Source organism: Mastigoproctus giganteus, chromosome 11 (genome assembly GCF_048544385.1).
Source record: "Mastigoproctus giganteus isolate SK-2022 chromosome 11, ASM4854438v1, whole genome shotgun sequence".
Lineage (NCBI taxonomy): Eukaryota > Metazoa > Arthropoda > Arachnida > Uropygi > Thelyphonidae > Mastigoproctus > Mastigoproctus giganteus.
The window spans coordinates 58,474,641-58,491,485 of record NC_143585.1 but is presented as its reverse complement, the minus strand read 5'-3'; the positions used below and the strand labels follow the sequence as shown (position 1 = coordinate 58,491,485).

General features: G+C 38.8%; 1 protein-coding gene across 2 annotated transcripts in view; it reads right to left on the bottom strand.

Annotated features, from left to right (window-relative positions):
* LOC150078032 (putative phosphorylase b kinase regulatory subunit alpha) overlaps nt 1-16,845 on the bottom strand; it is a 608,767-nt gene that overhangs the window by 544,216 nt on the left and 47,706 nt on the right. For both annotated transcript variants that reach the window (XM_090384728.1, XM_090384727.1), the window contains exon 3: nt 13,653-13,811. In XM_090384728.1, the coding sequence (XP_090240854.1) occupies nt 13,653-13,811 (159 nt within the window). The remainder of the gene's footprint in view (nt 1-13,652; nt 13,812-16,845) is intronic.

Below are 16,845 nucleotides of genomic sequence, written 5' to 3'. Positions count from 1 at the left end.
TGCTTCTTTAATGTGATTAATTCTTCACTGACTCCATTATTTTCACCCTAACAGAAGTTAGTCTAACTAACAAGTTTGTAATTACTCGTGTCACTCTTTGATCCCTCTTTGTGAATTGGGGATATATTCGCACATCTCCAGTCTGTAGGGACCTCTCCTTAGTCCCAGGACACCCTCATAATTATGGCTAAGGGTTTGCTTACTTCCTTTGCTGCCTCCTTAATATACTAGATAGATCCCATCCACCTCAGGTGCTTTTGTTATGTTTAACTGCAACAATTTCTCCTCCACTTTGCTCTCCGTTATTACACAATCATTAAGCTCACTGTCAGAGTTCATAAGCTTTTGTCCTCCACTTCCCTACAGAATTCCTGTGTGAATGTAAATGCAAAATACTCCATTTTGTCAGCTATCTGAACAGAATCATCAACAGTCAAACAATCTATATCAAGTGGACCTAATACATCCCCTCCATTATAGATTTTATATAAATACAGAAGTCTTTGCTGTTTTTCTTTGCCTCCTTTGCCAAAAATTAGTTATCTGACATCTCATTAGTTCATCTGACATCCATTTAGGCCTAAACCTCAATCAGTATTTCAAGAAAAAACAGTTTCTTCTGAAATTCTTCTTCTTCTTCTTTGGTCCTTAGCTGGCAGCTGGGGGAGGCGGTTGGCCACGCAACCAGTATGCTGCTGTAGGTGCCGCAGGGTTTCGGACTTGCTCTGTGATGTTCTTCCATACCTTACGATCCATGGCTTCAGTCCTGGCCTGGTTAAGGTCGAGACGTCGGCTCTTCAAGTCATCTTCCACTTGCTTGGCCCACGTTTTCCTAGGCGCGGTCCGTTGGATGCTCCATTGGGTGGGTCGTTGTCTCCAAAGGAGTGTGGATGGTATTCTGTTCGTGCCCATTCTACATACGTGGCCAAACCATCTGAGCCTTCGCTTCTGGATTTGGTCGGCAATGGTTGGTTGCTGTTGGCATCTGGCGCGGATGGTATCATTAGTGATGCGGTCGCGAAGAGAGATGCCCAAGATCTGCCGCAGGCATCGCATTTGGAATACCTCAAGTTTGTTCAAATCTAACTTGAGACAAATCCATGTTTCCGATCCGTAAAGAAGAATGGGCAGGATCAAAGTCCGGAAGAGTCGGATTTTAGTCTTTGTGGAAATGTTGGTCCTCTTCCACAGACACCATTTGAGCGAGGCGAACGCAGTGGCCGCCTGTCCAATTCTGCTGTGGATTTCCATGGTGGATGCAACTTTCTTCTCCTGGACCAGCGACCCAAGATATTTAAAGTCCTGCACTTGCTCGATCTGGACGCCTTCGAGATAGATGGTGGCTTGCGACCCATCTGTTGTCAGGGCCTTTGTCTTACCAGCATTGATCTTCAAACCGTATGGCCGGGCAATGCGGGCAATGTCGTAGAGGATGTCCGTGGCTTCAGCGTCGTTACCGGCAAGGATAGCACTATCATCAGCAAACATCAGGTCAGTCACATAGTGATCCTTGTCATATTGTATGCCCTGTCTGTTTCTGAATGCTTGCCTCATAATGGCGTCAACCACGATGTTGAAAAGCAACGGGGAGGCTACATCCCCTTGGCGGACTCCAGTTTGGATGGTAAATTCCTCTGATAAATCGTTCTGGATGCGCACCTGGCTGGTTAAACCGTTGTATGCAGTTTGGAGGAGTGTGATGACTTTTCGAGGTACATGTTCAACCTCTAGTAGTTTCCATAAGGCAGGCCGGTGGACACAGTCGAAAGCAGACTTAAAGTCAATGAAAACAATGACAGTTCGCTGTCCACACCGGATCCTCTCCTCCATCAGCTGACGAATGGCAAAGATTTGATCACAGCATCCTCGCCCGGGTCTAAATCCTGCCTGTTCTTCTCGACTGGTTTGCTCGCGATGTTTTTGCAGTCTTGACTGGATGACCTTCATAAAGACCTTTCCGATGATGGAAAGGAGGCTGATGCCACGGTAGTTCTTGCAGTCCCGGTTATCACCTTTCTTGTGGATCGGTACGATAATGGCTTTCCTCCATGTTAACGGAATTTGTTCAGTGCACCAGATGGTTTTGAGGAGTGAGTGTAGTCGGCGAAGCAGTACATCTCCCCCGGCTTTGATCGCTTCTGTGGTGACTTGGTCCACTCCTGGTGCCCTGCCATGCTTCAGGGATTGTATGGCTGCTTTCACTTCTTCTACTGTAGGCTCAACATCGACCATGGAGACCTCAGGGGGGTCGATCGAGAGTGCTGTTGCTGGCGGTCCCTGAGGTGGGTCGTGATTATACAAAGCTTTGAAGAATTCACTCCACCGTTGCAGGCGTTCGGATGGTGATCGCACGAAGGTCCCATCAGCATTCTTGATGTTGTCACTAGTCAATTTGGTCTTTCCACTCAGACATCTGAGGGTGCGGTAGAGAGTGCGGTACTCGTTTTTGGATGCCGCCACTTCAAGATCGTCTGCCACTTGGTTCCAGTATGCTTCTCTTTCTGCTGTCATTCTTTGTCGGACTTCTCGGTTTAGCTGCCGGTACCGTTCAAAGTCGACCAACTTTGCCTGTTTCCGTTTGTCCACGAGGTCGAGGCACTCGTCTGATATCCATGGTTGCGTTCGACGTCGGGCAGGTGGACATAGGGGCTTGGCACATTCCAGGATTGCATCAGAGATCTGCTTTTCTTCTTCATTTATATCCTCGGGCACGGCCAGCATCTCGAAGCGGTTGGATAGGGCGATCTGATATGCCTGTTTGTTGGCAGCATTCATTAGCTGCCTCCAGTCCAGCTTGGCTGACCGAGATGATCTTTTTGCATGCCGTAATTTGAGCTGCACCTTAGCCCGGATGAGGTAGTGATCAGATCCGCAATCAGGTCCCCTCATGGCACGAACGTCCATGAGTGATGAGCGAAATCTGGCATTGATCAAAATGTAGTCCAGGATTGCTGAGTCCTTGCCAGATGGATTTCGCCATGTAAGTTGATGTTTTTGAGGGTGCTGGAAATGGCTGTTTCCAATGATCAGGTTGTTAGATGCGGCAAAGGACAACAAACGTAAGCCGTTGTCATTGATCTTCCCATGGCCAAACTTGCCCATTGTTGTCTCCCAACCAGATCTGTCCACGCCAATATGGGCATTAAAGTCCCCTGTGAGGATGATCACTTCTGTCTGCGGAATTGAATCCAGCGTATGTTGGAGCTGGTTGTAGAAGTCATTCTTGGTCGGGTCCAGGCTAGTCTCAGTTGGCGCATAGGCGGAGATAATATGGGTCTTGATGGTGCCCTTGACAGTAAGGACTGCCAGGCGGTCCGATATTGGTTGGAAAGCGATCACACTACTGGTGGCCTGAGCATCGACCATAAAGCCCACTCCTGCTTCTCGTTTCTCACCACCAGAATAGAATAGCATAACCGCTTCATTAGGTGCTGGTGGTTGGATGATCATTGTTCCAGACCTGGTGAGCCTTAATTCGGATAATGCCGCGATTGATATCTTGCACCTAAGTAGTTCTTGGGCAATGATTTCCTTTTGTCCAACGTGGTGCCCCGTTCGAACATTCCATTCGCCAATGTTAATTGTCCTTTTTGGCGTAGTAAGCTTATTGCTGTGGCCAGTGATCCACTTCACACCAGCACCCTGGGTCCCCAGTGCTGGCGCATCGGCTACCCCGAAATTCTAAAATATACAAATAATCCACTTATAATATTGTCAACTATTCACAATGGTTGTAAGGGGTTGGATTTTTTTAAATTATATTTCACAGTAATTAAACTGGAATTTGGGGAGTACAATGTGTGCAGGAAGGATAGACAGGATAGGAGGGGAGGAGAGGGTATGCTGTTAGTTAAGAAACACATAAAATCTATGGAAGTACATTCAGTTGACATGGGTGGACAGTGCAATGTTGAATCAGTTTAGTGTGACATAAGCACTGGGAAATGAGAGTAGGGGGATGTGTGTTATAGATGTTATAGTAGGAGTGTATTATAGAGTGTGTTACTGAGAGTAATGGTGTGTTATAGGCCTAATGACTCTGATGAGTATAATGAACAATGTACAGGGAAATTGAGTGGGCCAGTAAACCAGATTGTCTTATAATGGGGGATTTTAACTTCCCAAATATTGACTGGATCTTCTGGGTTTGTCACTCGCACATAACAAGTCTTTTTTGGATTGAATGGATAATTGTTTTCTACAGAAGCATGTTCGAGAGGCAACTAGAGAGTAATACTCTTGATCTGATTATCAGTAATGATTCTTCGTGCATTAACAATCTGAAAATAGAAGAAACACTAGGTGGCAGTGATCACAGTGTGCTGATGTGGGATTTATTGAAAGATGTAACTACCATCAGGTGTAAAGGGAAGGGTTTTTAATTTTGTAAAGGTGACCACGGTGTTCTGAGACAGTTTTAAAGTCTATACAGTGAGACCAACTGATGATGTTATCAACAGCAAATTCTAAATGGGAAGCATTCAAAGAAGTAATCTTGGAAGCTACTAGGCTTTTTGTCCCAACTAAAAAATACTGTTCAAGGTTTAGGACAAATGGATGTCATATTAACTAACTGGACCCGTAGCAGAGAAGAAAAATGTATGGGATGAATATAAATTATCAGGTGACATGGAAGCCTACAGTAGATATAAGCTGGTGGGTAATCAAGTGACAAAGGAGGTTAGTGAGGCAAACACAGATTACGAGAAATCTTTGGCAAAGGATGCAAAGAAAAACAGCAAAAAGTTCTTCACTCATGCAAACCCTAATAGGAAGGGGATGAATCAGATTGGTCCACTTGATATCGATAGTTCGACTGTACTCTTAAGGATCCTGCTCAGGTAGCTCACAAACTGAATGAGTATTTTTCATCTACATTCACACATGAGGTGTTATTCAGGGAGGGGAATGCCAGAAGTTTATCAAACTCTGGCATGGAGCTAAATGATTTTGTAATAACTGAGAGCAAAGTAGAGGAGAAATTGTTAAAGTTAAACATAAGAAAGGCACCTGGGGTGGATGGGATCAATCCAATTATATTAAAGGAGGCAGCAAAAGAAGTAAGCAAACGCTTAGCCATAATTATGAGTGCCTTGGACTCAGACGAGGTCTCCAGCATATGATCCAAATACCAAACACGAGCTGATATCCAAACCTCTGAACCAAGAAGCCAAGAATGAGACAGGCCCACCCAGGGGACCAGGATACCACAAATAGAGACAAATAAAAGCAACAAACCGGACCAACACAAGGACATAACAAACAGAAAGGGAACACTAGAGATATGGCTGTCTCTCGAGAAACAGCCATATCTTGAGAGACAGCTCCAATGTAACAATCTCCCAAAACACAGACGTGAACATCAAGGAAATGACTGCAAAACTCTGAACTAGTGACCACCTGAAGTAGATACATAACACAACGCATGAACGTGATGAATTGGAGCTGACTTCTGGACTTGGACCTCCACTGGACTAACGTAAAGATGAAGACTGCATCTTATGGTGCCAAACAGCCATAAAGTGCCCCTCGCTGGGCACTGCCTAGCCTGCTGTCCCCTCCCCTTTTGCCACCCCTTTCTCTGGGGGCATGCCCATGGAGCATGGGCATGCCCCACTGTTTCAACAGGGGTCATCTTCCCTGTCGACCTCTTACTTCCAATTTCCAACCCCTCACTCTTCCATCTCCCCTCATCTCTTTTCCCTTACCACAAGTCCAAATTTAAAACACCAAAATTCATGACTGACCTATTAGGAAATCTTATCACTTCCAGCATATGTCCCTTATAGCCCCTCTAAACAGCGTATAATATACCATCCTAACTGCGCCCAAAAGAAAAGAAGAATTTTTTTTTTTTTTTTTTAGGCCCTAGCCACTAAAATCTCAGGAAAGTAGGTGGCAGGACCTGCCAGAGCAAACTTTAAGGGAACACCTGGCTGGCCTTCCCGTGGCGGAGTACGAAAACGTCGGGTCCCATCAGGGGCCCGACAGGTAACAAGCACAACATATTACACAACACATGACCCACACACTTTTAAACCTCTGGCCTTGACAGCGCACGGTCCTCGATACAAAGAACATACACAGAGATAGAACAAATCCCCGGATGCCATTAGACCAGAAAGTACTCTGTACCTAAACATCACTGCTGACCAGGTACACCCTTTCATGACAACGGTCTTCCCCTCTGGGGGTGCTGTCTTTTAGCAAGATAATGCACCATGCCGCACTGCCCGGATTGTTCGAGACTGGTTTACGGAACATGAGGAAGACTTCCAGACTTCCCTGGCCTCCAAATTCCCCTGACATCAATCCCATCGAGCATCTGTGGTTTGTGTTGGAACAGCAACTCCAATCTGCAGCATCTCAACCACAGACCTTACAGCAGTTAAAGGAGCTGCTGGTTACGTGTTGGTACCAGATACCACAAGACACATTTAGAAATGTTGTAGCATCCATGCCTCGCCGGGTATGAGCTGTTTTGGCTGCAAGTGGAGGATCAACATCATATTAGGTAGGTGGTCATAATGTTTTGGCTCATCAGTGTATATATACACACCAGTGGTGTCCAACCTACGGCCTGCGGACCGGATCTGGCCCACGAATAATTTTTATACGGCCTGCCCGGAAAGTGAACTAAAACAGCATTTTAGAGAGTCACGCCGCTGCATGTACTACAGGCATGCAAGTGTCAAGCTTGACTAAATACAGTTATGTACGCATCAAGTTTTTCATATTGTGAAATTCTATTTTGATATAACTTGTTATTTTATTGAATTATTATTAATTTGTATTGAATTTGTTCCAAAAGAGGAACGTTATTTTGATTGTTGTGTTTTTAATCAAAAGTGGACTGACGACTATTTCTTCACTGAGTACGACGAAAAAGCAGTATGCTTGTTGTGTAAGGATACTGTATCACATTTTAAAAAACATACTGCAGTTTGTCTTGACAAACAATTATGCGAAGAGTAGAAGATAGTGGAATTAAGAAAACAACAAAACACACGGAAAACATTTATCTGCTGTAAGTGTAAATTATCAAGTTATACATTTGTTCGCTTTTGAAAGTAAACCATTCATTGATGCTGAATTTGTTAAACGTTTTTAAAAGCTACGGAAGAAACTTGTCTGGTGAAACAAGCAATGATACAAGACATTGTTTGTCTCGACAAACAATTATGCGAAGAGTAGAAGATATCAGAAAGAATTTGTTCCAACAACTTTTGGAAAGCATAAAACAAATGAAATATTTTAGTGTATCACTGGATGACAATACTGATGTAAAGGACACAAGCCCAACTCTTTATTTTCATAGGTGGAATTAATGATAATTTTGTACCAGTTGAAGATTTAGCTGATCTATAGAGTATACACGGAACAACAACAGGTGAAAATCGTTTTGAAAAATTTTGCCAATCTATTGAAAGGTTAGGATTAAATATTGAAAACCTGGTAGGAATCATGACTGATGATAAAAAAAAAATATGATTGGTAAAAACATGGACTTAAGGGTAGAATAACCAAGAAAATTATAGATATTGGAGCTGAACCTCAGATTGGAATTCACTGCATTGCGCATCCTGTGGGAATGTATTGGATCTCCAACACATTATGAATGTCGTTACTTCAACTGTAAATTTTATCAGATCACATGGCCTTAATCACTGAATGTTTCAACAGTTAGAAATTGAAGCTAAATATGAAGATGTAATTTTACACAGTGCAGTGAGATGGCTTAATCGTGGCAAAGTGTCATATCATTTCTTTAAACTGCATCATAAAATTGATATTTTTATGACAGAAAAAGGGAAATTGGCAAAAAAACAACTATCAAATATGGAGTGGCTGTTTGATCTTGCAATTCTTATAGATATTTCTAGTCCTTTAAATGCTCTTAATTTAAACTATAAGGGAAAGGAAATTGGTCTCTGATTTGTATGGCAACATCAAATCATTTCAGAATGCATTGTTATTATTTAAATCCCAAATTGAGTAGGCAATTTAGTTCACCTTGAATGTTATACCAAGCTAACAGAAAAACACATATTTCCAAAGAATCATTGCCTCTCATTATCACAATTAGTTTTTGACGAGTTTGAAAGTAGATTTGCTGATATGGGATCCCATGAAATAAGCTTGTTTGAGAATCCATTTACTTCTATGGCTGAAAACTACAATCCCAACTTGCAATTTGAACTTATTGATCTTCAAGCAAAAACAGGGTTCAAAAATAAGTAGATGGACTGTGAAAATAAACTACTTGAATTCTACAAGGCTCTCCCATCTGAAGGTTTTCCACTAATAAAAGAAAATGCCATGAAAATGGCTACTTTGTTTGGATCAATGTATGTTTGCAAGCAAATTGTTTCACAAATGAAATCAAATAAATATTTAAAAAGAAAGAGAATAGGAGATGAGCATCTTCATTCCATATTGAGAATTGATGTCACAAATTTTGAACAATTATCTAAAAACATTTAGCCTCAATCATCTCATTAAATGCTAAGTTTTGTTCAGTAAATGTTGTGTATTCTACGTAATAAAATTTTTGAATATTTTCCATTTTAGGGGTATCATTATATTTATTTATTCACCTTAATACTGAAAAGCAGTGATCCTTTTCAGGCTGTAAATTTTCTCAAGTGAACATTTAAAAGCAAAAGTATGACATTAAAAATAAAAGAAAAAAAAGTAAAGTATTTTTTTTAAAAAAGAGGCAAAAGTAAAGTATTTAAAAAACAAAAGCAAGTCATATTTTTTAATTTTAATAAAATCAAAAAAACAAATCACTGACAGATTGTTGCACACAAAAGTGTTGGGAATTTCCATTTTTTATATATAGCCTGAAAATAAAACATGGTAACATGAAAACAGAAACTTCGTTTTACATGTAACAGGGTAGGGAAAATGTAACACACTAATTTTTCTCAAATCACTCAGTGTGGCCCGCAAAAGAAATCTAACTTTCAATATGGCCCTTGTACTGGAAAAGGTTGGACACCACTGATATACACACATACATACAACACTTGCATACTCCTAAATGCCCCCAAAGTGTCCTCAACACACTTTGATATGGGTATGCATGTTGGTCATACCTTATTGAGATTTTTCTGCCACCTAGACTCAATATTCAGAAACAGGAGATGAACTAGTGATGTATTTTTTTTGCTAATGCTTTATAAGCTTGCTTTCTCATATCATTTACTAATAGTAATACTAATATGAGCAACAGCAATCAGTTATATTCTGTTAAATAAAGTATTTGTGTATACTGCTCACATGTGTGCATCTTTGTATTATATTATGTGTACATCTTTTGTATTAAAGTGTGCACCCATAAGTGCATTGCAACAGAAGCAAATTATAATATATTTGCTTCTGTTGGATTGCAGCTACCTCGCACCAATTCACATAGCATCAACACCTTGCAATAAAATTAATTCTTAACCCAGCAGTGGTCACCCCTGATCATAACAAACACAGCAACATTCCATCTGATAGGTGGTCAAATTATTTTATTTATTATTATTTTTTTTTTATTTCCAGAAAAAGGTTTTGGTTTTTTGAATTCTGCTTCATTGAAGTGCACCAATACTTGATCTTTTTCAAGAGAAATGAAATACAGTAAACCCCTCACTAATCTGGATTAACTGGGGGAGAGATCATCCAGATTAAACGATAATCTGGATTAATAAAGCAAAAGATAGCACTAAAAGACAAAAAAACTTAGAACACAAATAAATAAAAAATTTAATGATTAGATAGTGCTGATAAAATAAATAAATAAAATATTACTGTAGAGCAGGGGTCATCAACCTTTTCATGGTGGTGGTGGGCTACTTTTGATATTAATTAAACGTGGGCACCAGAGAATAATGCATTTATTAAGGGTTTTACATTCAAAGATATAAACTAGAAAATTAATACATAGATTACATACTCTGTCTTACATAGTGTTATTTTATAATTTTACTTTTTTTAAATAATAAAATAAAATTTAATTAAAATTAATGTGAAACTTGTGATTGCATTTCTCCAGTTATTGAACAAAAATCTAGAGTATAAGATTGCTCGCAAACAATCAATTAGATGCACATCTTTAAGTCTAGATCTATTCTTTGACTTTATGAACTTCAATGCTAGAAAATAATGACTTACGGAGGTGCATCAAACTAAAGCAAGAGTTCACCATGAGCGCTACATTTTTTAACAAAGAAACCCGAAAAAGACTGAAACAATTGGAAAAGCCCCAAAGAAAACATTTTATAAACTCTTTGCCTATTACACTTGGAAGGTTATTGCTGCAAGACATAAATATAACATCCCGTCCTAGTGTACCCGAGGTTAGCGGTGACCAGACAATCCAACACGGTCTGGGGATCTATGGGGCGATTGCTCCAATTTTTCACATGGGCACCTTGGTGCCCATGGGCATATGGTTGGCAATCTCTGCTGTAGAGCCTTTATTTAAAAACTATAAAAAGACAATACATTTATCCGTCAACAGAAAACTCAGAAGTTGTACAGCATATTCTCGATTTACTGGGACATTTCAAGACTCCAAAGTAAAAAAATATATATATATCCACTGGAAATCATAAAATTCAAGTTTTTATGTCAGGAATGTCGAAATTTTTTTTTATAGTAAATATATATATATTTTTTTGTTTAGAAATCACAAAAATGATGGGTTACAAATCAGATGCAAAAGAGTTGTGCTTTCAATTGAACAAATACTTGAAATTATTCAAGTTTGAAAACAGTGCATCCATTACATCTTTAATGAACCATTATAATGTTGGTAACAAACCATACACTACATCGTAAAAAATAAACAGAAGCTATGATAGCATTAAAGGCATGAATATCAGAAAAACAATGAAACCATTTACATATGAGGACCTCGACAAGACAATGGTGTTGTGGTTTAGCCAACAATGAATCCACAATATATAAAATATGTTAAGTTACATATATACGTATATAAAATATGTTAAGTTACGTATATACATATATGTGTATAAAGAAGTACGCAAATGAAGCGATATAATCAATAACACCCATCCAACTCAAAGTTAACAGTAATACTGAACAACACAGAAGACAATGTGATGTATATGCAGGCAGGCAGTCAGTCTCTCTCTCTCTCTCCACAGTCAGAGTGACTCATCTGCCTTCCTAAATCCCATGTGTCTTTCCAAGTACAGTCTGTCCTCGTATAGCACTATAGTTGTGTTCCTAGAAACCCTCGTGCAATGCAAAATCGTGCAATATAAACAACAGGCCCTATGGGAAAAGTAGGGTTAGGTGCCGACCACCCAAGATTGAACACACATTTGGAACCAAAACATTACCAAACACAATAAATAATCGGGTAATTTTAATCGTTATAAAATACGTAAGTATTTTATAACGATTAAAATACGTAATAAAAAATAATATAATAATTTTTTTTATTTTAATATAATAAATAATAAAAAATATTTATGTTACAATAAAGTATTTTTAGTATTTTTTACGAATAAAATACGTATTTTATTCGTAAAAAATTTATTATATTAAATAAAATAGTCGTAATAAAATACTTACGTATTTTATTACGACTATTACGTAATAAAATATTGCTAATGCTTTTGCTTCTATCGTAAGCAAACTTGTTTTTTGTTTGATTTTCTATCCAAACAGATGACAGGCGTTCCATCTCTTCCAATTCTTTGTGTCTTAATCTAATGGATTTTAATTACACTTTGAGTTGCTCCAGCTATCAAAGTTGTTTTTATTTCTCTGCATTCTTTGTAATTCTCAGCGTTGCCTCATTTAGGTCTGTAGCACGTGTAATATCACATGGTCTTTAATTTCGCTCAAAGCGTTTCACAATTTCATATTTTTTCTATATTGACAGAGGCGGACTGGCCATAAGCCTTACCCAGGAAACCCCGGTGGGCCGGAGGCCGGTGTGATTTTGGCCATAAACCGTAGTATGAGGCCACTATAAATTTTTCCGGGTAAGAATTTTTGATCCAGTCCGCCTTTGTTTATCGATATTGCTTTTTTTTTTTTCCTCTCTGAGTCTGCGGTGTCTTCACCAGGACGCTTCCTTTTCACACCTTTTAAGTATTTTACTCATTTTTAGGGAATAAAGCACAATTACAAAATGAGGAGGCACGCTTAATACACATAAACAAAGCTGCACACGTGTAGCAACTGAATAAACAACACCGTAAAGGCCGAGATACACTATTAACACCTCACATTTTACTAAAGCACATTTCTGGGGTTACTACAATAAAACAATAAAAACAATTTCCAGTTGCGTTTCTGCTAGTGGAATCTGTTATAAACTGGTAGTAAACTCCATCTAATTGCATTTGCGATTATACCGATAGCTGGAATTGTGTTGGTTTTTACATTATTATGGTGAAATGTGTTTCCTCCTTCACTGATATAAAACACATTAATACATTTTCAGAATCTTCTTCATTCCTATCGTGTTGCGTTCAGTTGGGGTGATTCCGCGTTCGACTGCCATTTCTTGTAAACACAAAGGCGAATCGTGCATAAGCGAATTCGGTTCGTGTTATATAAGATATCATTCCCCTATTTATAAATCGTGTATGATCGAATTCGTGTAATGTAAACACGTGTTATACGAGGACCGACTGTACAGTACTTAACTGAAAGAATTTTTCGCATTTCGATCTGGATTATCCGACATTCGGATTAACTGTAACCAGATTAGCAATAGTTTACTGTACTTATTAAACGTGTTTTAATTTTTTATGAAAAATGAGAAAATTCAAAAATGCATTTTTTTATGAAACAAAACTTTTAATTCCACTGAAATTGGAAAATAAGTTATTTTTATAATATAAAATCATGAAACTATTACTCACCTCCATTTTTGCAGTTCAGAAGACTATTAAGCAAGTTAAAATTCAAACTTATGCATGTGCAAATATTAATAATGTGTTATCAAATAAAAAAAAGGAATAAAATGGTTAATAATAATCAAAACGAGGAATCATTTTACACCAATAATAATTGTGATAAAAAAATATTTTTTTTTTATAGAAAAGTAGCAACTGAATTTTAAAATGAAGTTTGAGAATCCCCTTTTCCCATCACTAGATCTGATTTATATGATTCACACTAGATTTGATTCACATTTTTTACAACAAATAAATATGAAACAGAGTATCTAATTTCTGCAGCAGAAGCATCAACCAATCATGTATCTGCTTATATAATTTGTTTTCATTATACTAAAATTGAAAGCAACACAATGAAGTTGAAGACAAAAATTGTTACATAAATAGCCAAGTTGGACCAAACAGGCACTGTACAGGTGCATCTCCAAATAAACAATAATTGTTTATTTACAAAACTGCTCAAATAAAATTTTGTCTATAGTTAGGAAGATACTGAAAAGTTCAACCATCAACCTTAACCCAAAATTAATGTGCAACTATTATTTTGAAGAGGAACTTTTCTCATTCAATACAAACACCAAAGGGTTAATTAATATTATATCTAAAAGTACCAAAATGCATCTGGACTGCATGAAAAACTATTCCGAACACAAAGAAAACACGGTGCAAAATTTACACGTATGCTTTTACAACAAAAAAAGTAACAGTTCCACTCACTTGTTCCAATTCGTATGTTTTGGCTCTGTCCTCATCTAAATCAGCATTTTTTTTATATGCCATTGACAAAGCCCACACCGACATAATTGAATAAACACTATCTCGGATCCAGGAATGGTCATTTTCTGGTGATGAAGGCAAAAGGCCAGTAACAGGATTCTGCAATAGATTTAGAAAATATACATGAACACATAGAGCACATATTAAATTAAGATAATTTTTTTATGGATATATCACTAAAAACATCTTGTTTTCTAAAACTAAACTATTTCTAAGAGATAAGTCAAAATGAGGGAGAGTAATAATAAATCCTGCATTGTGCATATTTCTATTCAGGATTTATAATAAATAATAAATCCTGCATTTCCAATGCTGGTAATGTGTAAGTACCACCTACTTACATGTAAACCCAGGAGCCACCCACTATCCCATATAAATCAAATCTAGTGGTGGGGAAAAGAGGATTCTCAAACTTCATTTTAAAATTCAGTTGCTACTTTTCTATAAAAAAAAGTGAAAAAAAACCCCATAAAACTTTAACATTACGATTTTAAAAGGAGTCAATAATCTCTCTTTCCCAACTGATCCATTCTGGTGCCATATTTTTGCTAAATGAAAGAAATTTAAATTAATCATAGCAATCAATTATATTCTGTTAACAAGGTATCTTTGCATGAGTGTGTGAATGTATGTAGGAAGACATGCATGATTAGTGTGTGTGTGTGTGTGTGTGTGTGTGTGTGTGTGTGTGTGTGTGTGTGTGTGTGTGTGTGTGTGTGTGTGTGTGTGTGCACGCCTTCAAAAATCCTTCCATCCTTGAAGGATTGCTTCAAGCAAGCAATCCTTGCATGCCTTCAAGCAAGCAATCCTTGCAATCCTTCAAGCAAGCAATCCTTCCAGCAGTTGCACTGCTGAAGCCATCAACAGTTGCAGAAAAATGAAGTCCTATTCTTCCCTCTTAAGCCAGCTTTCCAGTCAACCATCCATCTCCACTAGCACCAACCCCAATGGCCTTCCAGCTCGTTTGCTTTGTAGTTTGCCAGTTAAAGTTTTGATTGATCTTTTCCATATTTTCTTGTAGACTGACTCTCCCAGATTCCCTTCTGCCCACTTATGCTATTGTGATTACAAAAAAGAAAAACCCTTCCTCACCTGGCAACTTCCACCATATGCTGCCTCCTTGGTTCTCCATTGTGCCTATCATAAGGTCTTGGTTCGATGTATTCAGGCTGTTGTCCATTTTGACCAATGGCAGAGGGCCTTCCAGCTAGCCAACCGATGGCTGTGCTGAGAACATCTTTCTCTTGTCCATTCTTCTGCCCGAGTGTCGTTCCAAAATAAAATTGCTCTTAATGGCATCTGTTGACTTGCAAAAGGCCTTTGATCAGGTTTCCTTTTCTGTTGTCAGGGCTTTGGTTCATAAGGGCCTTCCTTGCTCATTCACGAAACATCACTCTTTTGCAGTCTAAATGCTTCACCAATTTTAAAGTTGCAGGGTCAGAAGTTCCATATTCAACCTACTCATAGTGTCCACCAGGACGATCTGCTTTCTCCATTTCTTTCCAATGCTATCGTAGATATTTTGCTTCAGTCACTTCCATCTTATATTGGCTTTGATCTTCAAGGTTTAATAATTAATAGTATTGCTTTTGCCAATGATTTATTCCTAATCACTTCTACTTTGATGAATCTGGGTCACCTTCTGGAAATCTCTAATCAGTTCTTCCCATCACATGGTCTTGCTATAAATTGCTCTAAGTAGTGGACTCTTTCATTAGTTTCATCCGGTAGGGATAAAAAGGCTAAGGTCAAGGATAAGGTTTTCCCTCTTGGCGCTGGTGCTGTCAATTGTTGTGATGAATCATCCTTGTGGAAGTACCTTGCCACAGAATTTTCTCGAGGGTCATTAAATCCACTTCTTTTGATCTTAATGTTTACTTGGATCGTCTTCACAAAGCTCTGCTGAAGCCTCAACAGTGACTCTTTATTCTGAGGTCGTTCCTCCTCCTCCTCCTCCCTCATCTCTACCGTAATTTGTTTTAGGGAGGACCACTGCAGGGCTGCTCAATTGTCTAGACCTCCAAAGTTAGGGCTGTGATTTGTTTGTGGCTTTGGCTACCTAAGGATTTCCCTATGTCGTTCTTCCATGCCAACGTGCTCGATGGTCTTGGAATTCCTTCACTCTGCAGGGCAGTTCCCCTTTTCAAATTCCAGCATCTTCTAGACCTCGTCTTTGCCTATCATCCAAGTTCTCCTCTACTCCTGCCCTTCAAAGAGATCTTCAACAAACCTCTTCTCTTCTTGCGGATGGTTATCTGTCTATTTTTTCTGTCTCCTCTCTTAAGAATCAGTGACGCTCTTTCCTACATAGTTCTTGTGATAGTCAGGCTTTCTCTGGTTCACATTCTGTCCATTCTCAACATCGAGAATGGACAGAATGTGAACTGATGATGAAGACTCTTCTCAATGCCCTTCCTATGCTTGGCTGATTTTCTCATGGTCAGACTGCCGTGAAGAATTGCTAAGTTGGCTGTGATGCTTGCAAGTCCCTGGCCCACATCTCTTAACAATGCCACAGAACACACGCAGCCTGTATTCGGAGACATGATGCCATTGTCAACATCATTGCGAATTGGCTGACAGAGGATGGACAGTCCTTGTAGAGCCCATTACCATACTTCCGATGGTTTAGGAAAGCCTGACATTGTCTGTCACTGCGATAACTGTCTTCGTACTGGATGATCAAGTCATGGAACATAAGCCGGACCTGGATGTGGCTCACCATCTGAAGGTTCGATGCTATGACTAATTCCAGCTTGAAGCAAGTAATCTGTCAAGAATTTTATCAACCTCCTGTTGTGTCCACCATTACAGTTTCCTTCCATGGAGTGTGGAGTCCTGCCTTTGCCTCTCTGTTCTCTACTTTGGGAATCACTGCTTACAATCTGATAATCCTCTCTGTCCATACCCTGCAAGGGACTCATATGAATCACCAAACTAGGACCTCAGTTGTTCCTGACTGATGACTTTGTAATGATGTTTTGCTGGTTTGAATTATGTTGGCTACTATGGCCTTTAACATGGAAATTTAATATATACTATATTAACGTTTGTTGCCTAAAATAATTAAAAATTTAAAACAATTTTTAATTTATAAAATAAACTTAATATACTTCAACATATAAATGTAAAC